The sequence below is a fragment of the Anneissia japonica genome, unplaced genomic scaffold (genome assembly GCF_011630105.1).
Source record: "Anneissia japonica isolate Jap-2015-1 unplaced genomic scaffold, ASM1163010v1 scaffold287674_len18058_cov124, whole genome shotgun sequence".
Classification (NCBI taxonomy): domain Eukaryota; kingdom Metazoa; phylum Echinodermata; class Crinoidea; order Comatulida; family Comatulidae; genus Anneissia; species Anneissia japonica.
Window position 1 is genome coordinate 1 of NW_022751094.1, and position 16,916 is coordinate 16,916.

Consider the following 16,916-nt stretch of genomic DNA (forward strand, 5'->3'; position numbering starts at 1 on the left):
CATGTTGTCTTTCAATACTACATTCATCCTACAACATTCTTCCATCATTTCATTAACTATCCTGCCTGATAAACTGCAGTAACTCATGTCAATATTGTCCAGGTCTGGAGAGATCTTAAACAGACGAGCTAATGTTTTTCCACTGATGGAAGACAGGTTAATCCTACTCAAATTTATCACTTCCCAATTCAATGTTATATTTTCACCTACAGATTCAACCAGCATTTCTAGGTTACCAGCTGTAAGAAAATAATCACTCCAACTGAAAATGCCACTCTTATAATCATAATAATAATCCAAATCAAATTGACAAATTACCCTGACTAACTCTGCAAGTGATGTGCCATCAATATCTGAAAGGTCATTGCCCTTTAGACTTAGCATGTAGTCTTTCAATACTACATTCATCCTACAACATTCTTCCATCATTTCATTAACAATCCTGCCTGATAAACTGCAGTTACTCATGTCAATACGGATCAGGTTTGGAGAGATCTTAACAAGGCAGGCTAATGTTTTTCCACTGATTGAAGATAGGTTAATCTTACTCAATTTTATCACTTGCCAATTCAATGTTATATTTTCACCTACTGATTCTACTAGCTTTTCTAGGTTATCAGCTGTAAGAGAATAATCTCTCCATTCGAATACATTCATATTAATATGATGGAATCTGCTTAACTTTAAAACTTCACAAGACTTTCTAACTACCCTGACTAACTCTGCAAGTAATGTGCCATCAATATCTGAAAGGTCATTGCCCTTTAGACTAAGCATGTTGTCTTTCAATACTACATTCATCCTACAACATTCTTCCATCATTTCATTAACTATCCTGCTTGATAAACTGCAGAAACTCATGTCAATATGGATCAGGTTTGGAGAGATCTTAATAAGGCAGGCTAATGTTTTTCCACTGATGGAAGATAGGTTAACCGTACTCAATTTTGTCACTTGCCAATTCAATGTTATATTTTCACCTACTGATTCTACTAGCTTTTCTAGATTATCAGCTGTAAGAGAATAATCACTCCATTTGAATACAATCTTACTTCTATGATCAAATCTGCTTAACCTTACAACTTTACAAGTAACTACCCTGACTAACTCTGCAAGTGATTTACCATCAATATCTGAAAAGTCATTGCCCGTCAGAATAAGCATTTTGTCTTTCAATACTACATTCATCCTACAACATTCTTCCATCATTTCATTAACAATCCTGCATGATAAACTGCAGTTACTCATGTCAATATCATTCAGCTCTGGGCAGATTTTAAATAGGCGAGCTAATGTTATTCCACTTACTGAAGACAGGTTAATCCTACTCATATTTATCGTATACCAATCTATTGTTATATTTTCACCTACTGATTCAACAAGCTTTTCTATGTTATCAAAAGTAAGAGAATAATCACTCAGAATGAAAATTGTAGCCTTACCATCATCATCATCACCACCACCATCATAATAATTATAACATCTATAAAGACAATTTACCCTGACTAAATCAGCAACTGATGTACCATCAATATCTGAAAGGTTATTGCCCTTTAGTACAAGCCTGTAGTGTTTCAAAACATGGTCTAGTGTATCTTCACTGTTCTGGCATTCTGTGATCATTGACCTCAAAGTACCACCTGATAGCCTACACTCCGTTACATTTAGAAGTTTTAATTTAGGAGCTATTTTAAATAATTTTCCCAGTAATGTTCCATCAATATCATTTAGATCATTGCCACTAATATCAAGTGTTTCTAATTCTAACTTTATATTGGCATTGTCCAAATCATTAATAACTGCATTGTGTATAGCACCTGTGACCAACTTGTGACTATTGCATACTGTATCTTCACTGTACTGGCATTCTGTGATCATTGCCATTAAAGTACCACCTGATAGCCTACACTTGCTTAACTCTAGATATTTTAATTTAGGAGCTATTTTAAATAATTTTCCCAGTAATGTTCCATCAATATCATTTAGATCATTGCCACTAATATTAAATGTGTCTAATTCTAACTTTATATTGTCATTGTCCAAATCATTAATAACTGCATTGAGTATAGTACCTGTGACCAATGTGTGACTAGCATATTGGATATTGTAACTAGATAATTCCAAGCTATCTAAGTTACTTGCATATTTAAGGAAATGAATTAAGAATGCTGAACTCAGTGGAAAATGAAACCCAATGGAAGTCAAATTATATTTAAAATGATTTTTTTTCATCTCAGCTGAAAGTAAATTGCATTCTTCATTTTCCCATTTTAAAATATATTTAAGTAGATAGTCTGGTTTATGTTGCTGATCTATTACTTGTAATAACACTAAGGTATGTGCAACAAGTTGGCACCGCCTTTCCCTGCACATTTTTATCAAAGATACTGCTGCTGCTTCAAGACTGTAAGGATCATATTCAATGCTACATCTTTTCATGAGTTTGAATAAATGCATACTTGATATGCCTATGCCATCATTTATAAGACTTCTAAATGACTCCAACATTTGCTCACTATGTGCTTTCATATCGTTGGACATGTGCTTATCCAATTTCTCTAGAATATTATCTTCATGCTCTTTCTTTACATGTCCTAAACATTGTACTATTGAGCGATAATTTGAGGCCCTGATTATTAACCATGGTTTCAGCAACTTATCAGCATCAGCACCTAAAAATCCTATTGCAAACACCCTCGTCATATTCAAATAAGCATTACATCTGATTTCCTCATACTCAACCTTTAAACTCACTTTCTGAATTTCTGTAGACAGGTACAGCCCTGCTAGTGCCTCTGAAATTAATTTATGTGGGGGTGTGTACATCTCCTTTACTTTCCCTGGATTAGCAGGGGTATCATTATAAACAAACCCAAGTGCCAGTGCTAAATTTAATAATTCTTTATCCTTTGCCATATTTGACAAAACAAATTTGTCAATAGACAGTGTATTTTCCTTTAGTCCTATATACATACACTCTCCTAAAATTAAAATGGCAGATATGTATTGATCTGGAATTCTCTCAAAATTGGCAATTACCGATTTTATGCCAGCCCTGTTTAGATACTGATTTAAAATACAACAAATGAGTTCCTTAAAAAGATCGGTCAAGTATGTGGGAAGAACACGTTTTTCTTCCCATATGGTACAAATATGAAGCAATAACAGTGGAGAGGAGCACAATTCAAATGCTTCTTTGTGATTACCACCCCAATACCATTTACTCTCTGAATCAAGTCCAAACTCTTTTATTAAAGAATTACCAATTTCTATTTCACTGATTGAATGAAAATAATTTTGAATATACTTCTTTATGTTACTTTGACTGAATCCCTTCACTTCAATGTGTACATCACAGTATTTAATCAAATCAGCTGTGTTGTCGGGTCGAGATGTTATCACTACCATGCTTTTTCGCAATTCTCTTTTTTTAAATAGATCAATTGGGTCTTTAGCATTTCTTTCTAACTCATCATATCCATCTAACAAAAATATTATTTCATTGTCATGTGTGACCAAGAACCTTTCAACTAGGTCAAATGAGTCACATGACAAATTGTTCCTATAAATTAATTCTTTTGAATTAATTTCATTCATAATTATCTCCAAGAATGATTTACTTTCTTTAATTTCCCTGATATTTATCAGAAACAGTAATTTATCAGCAAGGATATGTTCATCATCAGTAGCCCACTGATGAGCAATATATTTAAGGAGGGTAGTCTTACCCATTCCCCCCTCCCCTGTTATTAATACCTTACAAGAATCTGTTGACTTAATAACCTCTAATGCCTCTGTTAATGATGTGGGTCTGCCTTCTTTTTTTGTACATGTTGACTTGTCTTGTTTTCCTTTGTCTTCTTTTTTAGATTGCAGTAAGATGAGTTCAGTAAAAACATCTGCAATATCTAATTCATGAAATTTATGCCAGATTGCTGGTGTCATTCTATTCACATTTTGATATACTTCTTTCTGCCTTGTCATCAGGGAACCTTTGATAATTATATCTGAAATAGTTCAAAACAAATACCTTTGATAATTATATCTGAAATAGTTCAAAACAAATAATAACAATAATATGACCTACATTATTATTACTAACATATACTTAATTTACACTTTAAAGGAACACTGCATACATTGTATACTCTATTAATGTTTCAATCTTCCTATATTCAAAGCCAGAGTTAGCTGGTCTCTTTGCCAATCTAAACCATTTTAGGTAGGCTTTCTTCAGAAAGGTTCCTATGAATGGATGACTTGTTGTGGAGCAGGAAATCAAGTTGTCCCACCCCAGTACCGCCTGATTATAAATCAATGGGAAATTAACCGATAGCTATTATTTATATAATTAAGTTCCTGTTACACTTCTACCTTACATCATTCAGTTCAATGACTTCAATACCATTTTCTGATACAAATCCAGAATTTTCATCTAGATGAATAAACGAACAAGTTATTCAATTGGGAAAGAGGGTGGGGTGAGGGAATCCTACCTGAGGTCTCTATTCTTTTTAAATTAAAAAGTTAAGGAAAAAAAATATTTATTAAAATTAAAGTCTGAGATTGCCATTTCAGGCTAACTATATGTGCCATAAAATGTTGTGTCTCTGCCCCCAACCATGATGGGGCTAAGGTAGTGTAAACCCTCCTTTAACTGTCCCTCTCTGAACCTATTCCTAGTATTATCATTTTCATAATGATTGCAAAAATAATTTTGTAGCTCTAATTATTTACTTGTTCTTTCTTTTTCATTACCACCTCCCTAAGCTTTATCATTACTCTCATCATTAATGTCAATACAATAAATATTTAGTTTGATTTTAAATTTCTTTTTAAACCACATACAGCAGCTTAAACTCATAGTAGTGTTCCATGTACATTCAAATACTGGACCAATGCAGCTTCAGGCAAGAGTAGGTTGTGTATCCTAGGATTTAGCAATGGGGGCGGGGGGACGTGGATAATGCCAGAGGTGTGAGAGAAAAAGCAAGGGAAGGGGGTGTTGATGGCAGCACCAAGAACATTAACATCATGCATAAGTCAGGGTTCTAGGCTAGGAGGAAAATGTTAGCCCTAATACAAGCCTGTTGTAAATCTAAGCAAACTGAGCAACCTTGTGCTATAGTAGGCTAGGGTATACTTGGCCCTAGTCAGAGGTCCAGAGATGGATATGGGAGAAGAGGAAGCCCACTTGTGATCTGATCTGGGTATTTTTGAATTGCAAATTTTGTTGGATCACCTATATTAAGAATTCCCAGAGTTGACTGGGGACACAATTTTCTTTTAATTAGAAATATGCTAACAGACACCTGATGTTTTAGGCCCCGCTGTCCACTTCCTTCCTCTTAACTTTCATGATGCAACTGATGATGAAATATTGTAAAATTTTAATGATTTAAACATGTAGTTGCAATATGTTAATTTGATTGATATTCTGGAAATACTTTTTGTAAATAACATACATTATAAAACACTATTTGGAGTAACTCAAAATTAATTGAGTAAATCCCAAATACATATTATCAGATGAATTATACTGACTAATATCCATTCATTGATTATACAGTTACATCATTACAGATACTGACTAAAAATAACAATTATTCAGCACCCAGTGCATACCTTTGTCTAACTTTGGTTGTTTCGATATTGATGCTTCTCCAAACCCTATTGAGGAAATTGAAATCGACAATAATTATGTGCATTAGCAGCATAGCTGCAGTAGACCATAGCTTAATTTTCCCACTCCACCACCTTAACATTTATGTAAAGAATATGTGAGGTGTTGTTTACAAAAAGGGTCTTGTGGTATATTTGACAAAATTTGAATTTTTAAAATTGTTAAACAGTACAGTACAGTACTGTATATTTAATAGTAGCAAAAGTTCTGAATTGATTTCTTAAGGAAATGGTTTTGAGGCATATTTTGAAAAGCTATTTTTCAGATTTAATAGGAAAACCAACACAAAATTTATAAGTTATTGTTTTTATCTTCAGAGCTGATGTTTTTAGACATCTCCGCTTAAAAATGGTTTAGTATCTTCTTCATCTAGGTCTGTTACAATATTTGCCTTCTGTACCTATGCAGTTCAATATTATACTAATACCTGTACAAGGATAGTAATAACACACTGAACTCGTCTGGAATTGTCCTAATTCTATGCATTACAATGGCCTGTCGCTGAGCTTAGATGTAGCTATGCAGCTGGCACACGTCTTCACAAAAAATTGGTTTAGAACGTCTACATAACAAAAGCTCGCAAGTCGCAGTTAAGTTTATATCAAATCGTACCTAGTTTATTACTAATGAAACAGTTCTACTGTCATAACCAACCAGATAAAACTATTTGAATAATTTTTTGTTTTTTGTTTTTTGTTTTGTTAGGATATCTTTAGACATCTCAGCTTTAAAATGGTTTTACTTAACCTACTGTAGAAATATAATTCAAAGACCAAAACAAAATAAATCTTATATTCGTCTAAGTATAGCCTACGGTTATCAGTCCATGTCGTTCTCAGCAGGCCAGAACTATATACTAACTGTTTTAATAGGCCTTTTTCACGAATCGGTAGACATATTGAAGTGATGACAAACATTGCAAATCAGCGGTGCGTAACCAACAGAAATAAGATAAGCTTTTGGGCTGATTTTCTGACATCACGTTATTTAAAAAATCATAACTCCATAACGGAGCGTCGTATCCAAAAAATTTTTCCAGCAAAATGTTCTTAAAAGACTAGTCTATACCAGTATATGATTGAAAAAAAAATTGAATAAAGTTTTTGACCTCTGAAATCAAGATTGAAAAATAAAAGCCTATCTTAGTAGTGTATTAAAATAGGCCTATGCATTACGGTGCAGTAGCATAGGACTTTCGTGTTGTTACCAGTTGTTCCAAGTAGCGATAATATACAGATTTCTCTTATTATAAAGTACAAGTTATGTTTTATAAAGAGGTATAGCATAGTCAATCATGTTTTTAACACAGGAAACTCTCATATGGTATTTTTCTAAAACAATGGTTCAGAGTATTACTAGTACTACTGCAGCATATACCTATTTTAATACACTACTGAGATAGGCTTTTCTTTTTAAATCTTGATTTCAGAAGTCAAAAATTTTTTTTTTCAATCATATAGTGGTGTAGAATAGTATTTTAAGAAAATTTTGCTGGAAACATTTTTTGGATACGGCGCTCCGTTATGGGGTTATGATTTTTTAAATAACATGATGTCAGAATATCAGCCCAAAAGCTTATCTTATTTCTGTTGGTTACGCACCGCTGATTCGCAATGTTTGTCATCACTTCATGATGTCTACCGATTCGTGAAAAAGGCCTATTCAAGTATAGGTAGCCAAAAGGGAGCTGGTTAGCTTGTTCTAGTCGAGACATCCGCATCTTCAATTTTGAAAATTTACCAAGATTGATTAATATGCATGAAGTTAGCCAATCACGTGATTTACAAAATCAGTCATGCATACGATATCCCACATCAAATTTGATGTGGGAAATCGTACGCATGAATCGTTTGCCCAGGCCATAATTTAAAAAAAAAAAGAAATCGAGTATGGGACGCCAATTAAATTAGGTATGGCACGCACTAAGTGCAATAAAGAGTGAGTAAACTAAAATTAGGGCCTGGAACCCAGGCTATAGCTATAGGTTCCAAACACTACTGATGTTTTTTTTGTACATATGAACTGATAAACGTACGCACCTAAATTCTATACTTTGGGACTAGATAATTATACTAGCAAAAAATAAGAAACCGGGCACCGTAAAGAAGTTTATGAAATAGTAATAAAAACACAGGAAATTGTGTGCTGTTACTTGAAGTAACAGCCCCCCCCCCCACTAAGAAAAGACACGACAGGATTCAGGTGCATCAATAAAAGTGATTTCCTGATGCAGTTGAGTATACCTTATTTAATATTAATATTTGGCACCTTAATTAAAATACCGGTTTAACTAGTTGAATTTACATCATTTACTATAATAAAACTTTATTTTAATTGACAAGTTAACATATATTTTGCTATGTTTGTGAATTTCTTTTTTTATTACAGCTATTTGCTAAAAATTATCTATTGTTTCAGAGACTAAATCAAATAGAATTATATTGAAAATAATTATTGTGATGAGTGTTTAAAAATCAGTGATGCATTTTTGGTATTATTTACAATAATAATAAACTGTTATTTTAATTAAAGTGTTAACTTAATTTTAGTGTTTTTGTATTTCTTTCCCAAATATTTATTTGTTAAAAATTAACTATTGTTTCAGAGACTAAAGCTAGTGTCACAATAATTATTGAAAATAATTATTGTGACGCAAGGAATGTGTTTAAATCCTTAATAAAATGCTTCAGTGATGCATTTTTGGTATTCAATGTTTAGACATCATCAGTTTACAGTACTGTAGTTGAGTTCTCTAAATGTGTATCTGTTGCTAATTATAAGAAATGAGAGACAATATCAAGAACTTAAGTTTCTATCAATTAACAGTACCTCTCAGGCTCCAACAGTGGTAACCTAATTTAATTTAATAGATTACAGTATTGGTAATTTGGTACTGTAAATAAAATCATTAAATAATTGTCATACTCACCAACTCCTTTCAAATTCGTGAGAAACAATGGCAGTTTATCTTCTGAAACAATACCCTCACTTTCAAGAAATGTGATTAGTTTCCATGGATTAGAACAGAAATCATCTGGAACTTTGTACAACCGACTAATATCTTGAACATCACTGCTAGAAAAGTCTTTTCCAAGAGCAACAAGATGTTGACGATGTGCTGAAAATTGAGTGATCTTCACTTCAGCTGGATATGTCTCGTACACCTTAACTATCTCCTCCAAATACCTTAATCCAGTTACTTCAATCGTTTCAAATAAAACTGAAATGTCTGTTGCTTTCAAAACATTACCAACTCTTAGTATTTGGAATAAATCAAATGCAGATTTAGCTTCCTCCAAGTCTACTTTGAACTCTGCAAGATCTCTGTACAGAACCCTCAACATGTCTACATACTTTTCACCTTCCTTGCTGATTGCATTGGATATTCTGACAAGTAGCTGATTAAAATCTATTTCAAGAAAATAATTATAGAGATTAAAATAAATTCCCATAATTCTCTTGATCCCAGCTAGTCAGAGACACTTACATTCAAAATATCTTTTTATAACATTGATGAATTCTAAAATCTATATTGATAAAATTTGTAGTAATTTTTAAAAAAATCAGCTAGACTTGTTGGGAAAGTATATCTATAGATTAAAACATCCTAGGAATATAGGTTAAAAATTTCCCACACGAATAAAATATACGAGCAGCAATAGGTAAAGACAACTTGATTTCTTGCTTTGAACAAGGTATCCATTCACAGAAGCCTAATATGAATATAAGCCTATCCAATAGTGACGTTAAAGGGTCCGGACAAGGACATAAAAATATAAATTTCATAAATCAAATATTATTTATTTAACAAAATTAATATAAAGTATTATTCATTTAATATTATTCATTTAATGAAATTAATTATTGGCCATGTATACATTGTGGATAGCAAGAAAAATAACAGTTGTTAAAGAATGAAAATATTAGGTAGGTAAAGAAAAAAATACATTTTAGTAGGTAAAGATTTTGAATATGAGAATACCTCATAGGTAGGTAACAGTCATAATCTTAAGTTGCATGTGATACGTAACATATATACATACATAACCTATAAACATTTAGGACATGAAAAAGGCCAAAATAAAAAATTGTTTGTTTGCCCTCTTCCACCCGCTGCTAACTCACTGAAAGGGGTGGAAAAACAAAAAAAAAGGTTTTTTTAAAGTTCTTTCTTTACAAATTAAAAAAATGTGAGTGAATTTATCTCTATTTTTTGTCAGATGCCCTAAGTTGTTGTCTGATGTAATATATTGCCATTCTAGGCCTCTGTGTGTTATTTTTATTCCATCTATGAGTATCTTAAAAAAACCAAAACTTCTTGCACCATCCCCTTTTTATTATTTAAAAAAACAAGAAGGGCAAACAAACAATTCATTTTCTTGGCCCTAATGATCACTCATGAAAGTGGATATGTAACTGTATCTAATCGAGGTTCTATAAGGCCTATATCAATTTTAAAGAAATATATAATTGTTTTTTTTCTGTTATATTTTTCTATACTCATTTATCACTTTGATTTTACAGTGATTGGCATTCTGGAATTGCATATTCTCATTACTGCAGTTCATGACTACTACAGTGAATCTCATTGAATTTATTAATTAAATTGGAAATACATATTGTAAACGACAGTACTAAAGAACTACCTCAATACAAAAGTAGACCTACTTAATAATACTATGTCCAAAAGGCATGAATAAATGTGATATTCTAAATTTATTACTAACCTGTACATTTCTTTACTTTATTCTCATTCAAACGTTGAAGAAATGAAGACATACTATTTTCGGTTAAAACAGATGTATCTTCAAGATGTTGAATCAGTTTCCATGGACTAGAAAAATTGCCTTCGTACAACTGACTAACCTTCTGGAGATCTTTAACTGAAAAGTCTTTTCCCAGAGCAACAACCTGTTGACGATGTGGTGTAAATCGAGTGATCTTCACTTCATCAGGATATGTCTCATATCTCTTGATTATCTCTATCAAATATTTCAATCCAGTTAGTTCAATTGTTTCAAACAAAACTGAAATGTGTGTTGGCTTCAAAATGCCAGGTGCTATTAGCAATTGAAATAAATCAAATGCACACTTAGCATTCTCCAAATCTAATTTAACATTTGCAAGATCTCTGTACAGAACCCTTAACAGGTCTACATACTTTTCACCTTCCTTGCTGATTGCCTCAGAGAGTTGCACCAACATCGACAAGAAGTCTGTGGGCAAATGATAGCAATACCATAGTAGAAAATAACAAGACAGTGTATTGTTAATAATTTATCCTTCAGCATTTGATTATTATATTGCATGTTATCAAATTCATGTGCAAATTTTCACATGCAAACAATTTAAAAAGGTAAAATATGAGATATTCTCAAAATAAAATGATTCAAGATTCACGTATACTGAGCAAGATGTATAGAAAAACATTCAGTCTTCTTACTACATAATTTACTTTAAAATAACTGAAAATCTTTATTATTAATCAGGAATACATCTATCTTGCAAATGGTTGTATTATTTAAGCAGTAATTGGAATACATGTAGAATGCAAATTATTTTGAATGCATGCATGGCTTGGAATTATGCATTTTACTTTTGTTGAACAATTTTGTTTATATTTTTAGTTTCCTGCGGCTTTCACATATCTTTGATGTAGAGGTTGCAGGCTCTGTACGACTGCTACTGTTTTTAGTGTGATGATAATGATACACTTTATCATCAGTTTGTGATGATTTGGTTTGTTTAATTGAAGGCCTATAATATATTGCCAAGAATTATCAATATTTTACCTGAATCCTTCATCTTTCTTGAATGTTCTACTTTTCACAGCAATGGACTACACAGCACACTATTACTCCAAATGTTAAGCTTCACAAACTTTCACACTAAAATAGATTTAATAATATAATATTATTATTTCTTTTCATTTCGCATTAATTTTAACTGTGAAATAGGCATGCAGAGGGACCTAGAGGTAGATCATGGGAAAATTATGTAAAAATGTAAATTTCCAAATAACTGACTTAATATTAAATATTCTAGTCGATGTGAACCTTGTGTTTACAGATACTAGTTTGGTTGTGATCTTTTTACAATCACCACAAATACTATAGGCATATTCCAAGACTTGCAGAGAGTACACACTGTGTTCTATGATAATTGTGCAGGTTATTACTCCGTGAGCACTTCTCATCTGCTGATAGTCAGTGATAGTCAGTGGCAGTCTAAGCGGATTGTCATAAAAACTTTCTGTAGTGCACACGTTGTCTATGGGACTGCGTCGGCCAATGACTGTGGGTGTAGTGTGTACCCAAGCTTTGGACTATGAAAGGATACCTGGTTATCTATACCCAGTAAAACTAAACTAAATCATGATCTATTACAGTAAGGCTCATAAGGCTGGAGATTATTCCCAGTTTCTGTAGTGTGAAGCAGATGAAAGTTGTTCTCTAGTACTGTACGTTGCAGGTTAACCACCATTGATACAGCTGGGTGGACTGAAGAATTGTAGTTAAAGTGCCTTGCACATGGACACAAGTGAATCTGCACAGCGGAGAGTTGAAACCCTGACCTTAAAAGCGGAAGCTTGCACCTAAACCACTGCATCAAATTGCCACTTATCCAGTACCCATAGTAATTAATGTCAGGCAGAAATTTCACTGAAAAATTTCACTGACATATTCCAGATTATGACACCTTAAATTTCCCATCACTCTTAGTAGGTGAATATGTTCTAAAATATTACTTACCTCTAGGTGACTTAGCTGATAGATTTCATCTTCCCACCACCCCCCCCCCCCCCCCCCAACTCTGCCTCAGTATCCAACCTCCACAAGCCTTGTATGAATTGTAGCATCACATTTTAGCTCATCCTTTAGTTGAATATATATTCCTATAAAATCAATTACAGGATTTCAAATAAAATAAATGTATTATGTAGCAAGAAGTGCATATTATTATATAACATACCGATCACATAACTGTAGATCATAGACATTTCATTGGTTAAAAGCCAGCAATAGCTCTAGCCATGCCCTCCTTGCCGCAGTAGCGGCGCCATGGCAGGGGGAATTTTCCCATATGCCCGTTGGACAGACCTTGATCCCCCTGTTGTCAGATGCAAGACTAGGCTGTTGGATCAAAAATTTTAAAAATTAAAAATAATAATCTGTCTATCTAAATAACGTTATTTTGACTGCCAACCTCCAATATTGTTGTCGAAAAGAACATTTTTGTCCATCATAAACTGAATGAACTCTCCCCCATGAACCCTACCAGGGAATGGTTGTCGGCACCTGGGTACAGACCCCTCCGTCTTGTGTGTCAAGACGGTGTCCTTGTCGGCAAATTTATGGCGTCACTGCTGCCTAGCCGGTCAATAAACATTGGGCTTTTCCCTCTGCTTCCAATTCACTTGTACATAGCGATGAAGAATATTATGCTAAGCCTCGAGGGGACAAGATGAAAAAAATATCTATAAAGCTGGATATTCATACGCTTACACAAATCATTGCTATATTTAAAAGTCTCTTCACATTTTTATTCTTCTTTCATATTTGATGTTTATTTTTTAAATCGTATTGTACTAGGTTCAGCTGTTCATATTTTAATGTGGAAATTGTGTTTAATTTCTAAAGTAGTTCGAAGTTTTACTGGTATAATTGCAACTGTTAATACAGCTACTCTGATGATAGTATACACAGTTCATTGTAGAAAATGTCATAAATTACTGTCGTACCTGAAACTGTTTTTTACCAATCAAATGATTAAAATCTATGAATAGTGGTATATAAAACATACATTTTTAGGTAATTTTAATATTAGGTCATAGTTTAAATATAGATGACCTAGGCCCGAGGTCGAATAGTGCTATAATGGCACACACACTTTCAAAATCGGCTTTCTATTTTTCAGTTAAGTTTTGACAGACTAAACAATTTGAAAATTTTTTTTTATTCATCAATACGTAGACATATCCTTGGCAAATATTTTAAAGAAAAAATTATGTTGCTATGACCCTCTGTTCAGGAGTTATGATTTTCTAATTAACATGACCTAGAAAAATATGGCCGAAACAGTATGTTGTCTGTTGGTTACGCTTCGCTGCTTAGCATTGTTTGTCATCAATTGACTGAACATGTCTACTGCAGCGTGAAAAAGGCTTATTAACTGTAATCCATTTTTAGCATTTGGTTTTTCCGAATCAATCACACCATGACTATTTATAGCATTTGGTTTTTGCGAATAGGGCTAGGCCTTACCAAACTAAAGTGAAACATCTTAGATGTTCAAACTCAATGGTGTTTCATATGAATGTGTTTGACCCACTGAAATCTGAAATGACCAAAACATACTTTGGTAAATGTGTCCCTCACCCTTTACTGCATATGTTCCATTCTGTAATTAATTGCACTTCACTGATGATTATTCCCCCACAACCAGCTCAAATTTGTGCAGAAAATCACTAGGAAGTAACATATCCTCTGCGCAAAAATTTAGCCTAGAAATCTGTCCGCGCATTTTGGAAAATAAGGGCCGATTTCCATGAAAGTTTTGTTGAATTAGGTTTTGACCAAATCTTTATATAACCAAATGCAATTAATTATGAAGTAAATCACGATTCTGTGCACCTAATTTCATAGCTATTTTAAACTCAAATTTGAGCCGATTTTTACATATCCTCAGCACAGCTAAAAGAAACTTTACAGCATGGCAGAATCGTAAATTACAGTCGTGCATAATACATTGTTTATATCATGGCCAGCAGAAATGGGGGCCTGCACTTTTTGGCAGAAAATATATGTCTATGTAGATTTTTGTATTGTCGGAAAGAAATGAAAGAAAGAAAGAGGAGGAGGAGAGAAGAAAAGGAGGGTTTATCAAATCCCCGACCAAGTTACATTTTCTCATAATTCACATTGGTGGATCTGTAAGGTCGGGGGTCCTGATACCAATTCCTTGGGCAAAAAAAAAAAAAAAATATTAGACCTACTATTTCAGGATCCTTGAGCTGACTTTTTTTTTTGGTCGGGAAAGCTCTTTCCCCGCAATCTAGGAGCCAATATTTTCTCAGGGAAGATTCCCGACCGCGCGCACTCCCTCCACCCCCTTTTGAGGTTCACTGATTCATGGAGAACAGAATACGTATGCAACGTATGTAAACCTGTGCACACAGGTCTATTTACTGTAATAAGAATTTACCTGACCGTTTTCAGGAGGAAAAAACTTTGAATTTTAAAGAACGTAAAAGCAGTGGTGTATTTTAATACGCCAGGCCCTAGCTACTGTATATAGGCCTAGTAGTAGTAAAGTGTCTACTACTACTACTACGACTACTACTACTACTACTACTACTAGTACCACTAGGCCTAGTACTGTACTCTAGCTAGTACTAGGCCTAGGGCCATAGCTACTGTGATCTTGACTGTATAAAGGAAGAGCCTGCTAAGTACAGCAAGGACGTGACGGACGCAGGGACCACACCCATCATCGCAAGCACAATGACGCTCCAAGTTATGGGGTTTAAAATTTGTCTATCTTTAACAGTAAATACAAATTATTCAGTTAACAAATGTGTATACAAAAAAAAAAAGAATATGTCTCTAAAACTAATACAAAACACTTGCGTTTTCTCTACTAGGCTTAACACCACCTGTCCCCGCACCTGAGTAAATTAGTCCTGCTTTCCTGCCTGACGAACGAAGATTGTCTCCGGACCGATTGACGTTGATTTCCGGGTTGTTGCGTTTTCGATAAAGTTTCCAAAACTTTCCACCACTCGGTTTCACGCATGGTTTGAGATCGATCAGATACAGAGCACGCCCTCTATAGTTCCCGACTCTTTATTTCCCGGATATTAAAAATTATACCAGGGTTGCCATTTGGCCTTTTTGACGGCCAGATTCCTCAAATCTGGCCGTATAAAAATTTGCCACGGCCAAACTATATTTGGCCGAATTTTTGAATTTACATTTTTTTTTTCAATACAGGCCTAATATAACAGACTTGTTTTGGATGTGTTGTTTTTGTTAGCTTAAATTCTATATTTGATTCTAATCACAGTGGCGGATCCAGGGGGTTCAGGGAGGGGGGAATCGTTCCCCCTCTGTGAAGAAACGTAACAAAACACTTATGGGTCCTGGCTTACAAAATTCATGCTAACTAGACGCGGATCCAGGGTGAGAATTCAAAATAAAATGTTGACCATTTTTTTCAACAATCATACTTACTTTCCTTGACACTTATTTTGAACATTACCAATAGAAAAATGTTTTATAAATCCACACTATCCTATACCTTACACTTTTAAACTGATTGTACTGTAGGCCCTATCAGAGACAGAGGTACATTCCCAATACATTATGGTCTTCCACTTCTATAGCACATGATACAGTGCATAGCAAACGTTATGTAACCATTAATAATACTCAGGTCCAGTGGCGTGGGTATGGGCAGTGCAGTCAGTGCACAGCACTGGGGCCCGGGGCTATTGGGGGCTCATTCAATAGGTATGATGATCTAAAAATTTAATTTAAAAAAAATCCTATTCAAACTTTAAAAGGACCCTTCAATAATATTATGTTTTAGAGGCTATAGTTATTGATTATATTCATTACAATTTACCTATTAGGCCTACCTATTTCCCAAACGCTGCAAGTTAAAAAAAAACAATACAAGCCCTTACGTATACGATGGACTAATATACTTTTTGAAAGCACATTTCTAAAGCAATACAATATCGTCACGCACATTTTGTGTTTGTGGTACAGTATTTTAAAGTTGGTTAAACTATTATTGTGTACGTTTTCAAACACTTCAGATCATCGTAACTTCATGAATACAGTTTAGATTCAGTTCACTGCAAGTAGGTCGATGACTGTTCTATTATTGAATGGTAATTGTTATCATCGTGATGGAATAGACAATACATGGATTTGCGTCAGGAGAATCAATTAGGGGCTTATATGTATTTTGCTCAACCTGTCGTGAAAATGTATTGAATACGGTACTCAGTGCGTGATTCACTAATACACTTTTTGAAATCACATTTCTAAAGCAATAAAATATCGTCACGCACATCTGTATTTGTGGTATTTTAAAGTTGATTCAACTATTATTGTGTACGTTTTTAAACACTTCAGATCATCATAACTTCATGAATACATTTTAGATTCACTTCACTGCAAGTAGGTCGATGACTGTTCTATTATTGAATGGTAATTGTTATTAT

At 33.9% G+C, this 16,916-nt stretch overlaps 2 protein-coding genes across 3 annotated transcripts; both read right to left on the minus strand.

Moving 5' to 3' along the window:
• Positions 1–5: 5 nt before the first annotated feature.
• LOC117121595 (protein NLRC5-like) lies at positions 6–4,380 on the minus strand (the record flags this gene model as incomplete). Its single annotated transcript, XM_033266830.1, has 2 exons — positions 2,055–4,380; positions 6–1,799 (listed from the first exon to the last, which is right to left on the minus strand). Coding segments are annotated over exons 1-2 (3,724 nt in total), but the record flags the coding sequence as incomplete, so codon positions are not given.
• A 3,865-nt stretch (positions 4,381–8,245) lies between these two features.
• On the minus strand, positions 8,246–11,512 carry LOC117121596. Of its 2 annotated transcripts, XM_033266832.1 has the most exons (4): positions 11,476–11,512; positions 10,856–10,899; positions 8,613–9,048; positions 8,246–8,447 (listed from the first exon to the last, which is right to left on the minus strand). In XM_033266832.1, the coding sequence occupies exons 1-4, from the start codon at positions 11,486–11,488 to the stop codon at positions 8,413–8,415; spliced, it is 528 nt and encodes a 175-aa protein (XP_033122723.1). In that variant the 5' UTR covers positions 11,489–11,512; the 3' UTR covers positions 8,246–8,412. The 2 variants fall into 2 exon arrangements, with proteins under 2 accessions (XP_033122723.1, XP_033122722.1); XM_033266831.1 differs by lacking the exon at positions 8,246–8,447 and having other exon boundaries at positions 8,498–9,048.
• Positions 11,513–16,916: the final 5,404 nt, after the last annotated feature.

Excerpts from the sequence above, each read along its gene's own strand:
- LOC117121596 (XM_033266831.1), bottom strand. Across the intron at positions 9,049-10,855 it reads TCTCTGAGGCAATCAGCAAG|GAAGGTGAAAAGTATGTAGA; the intron begins GAAGGTGAAAAG and ends GCAATCAGCAAG.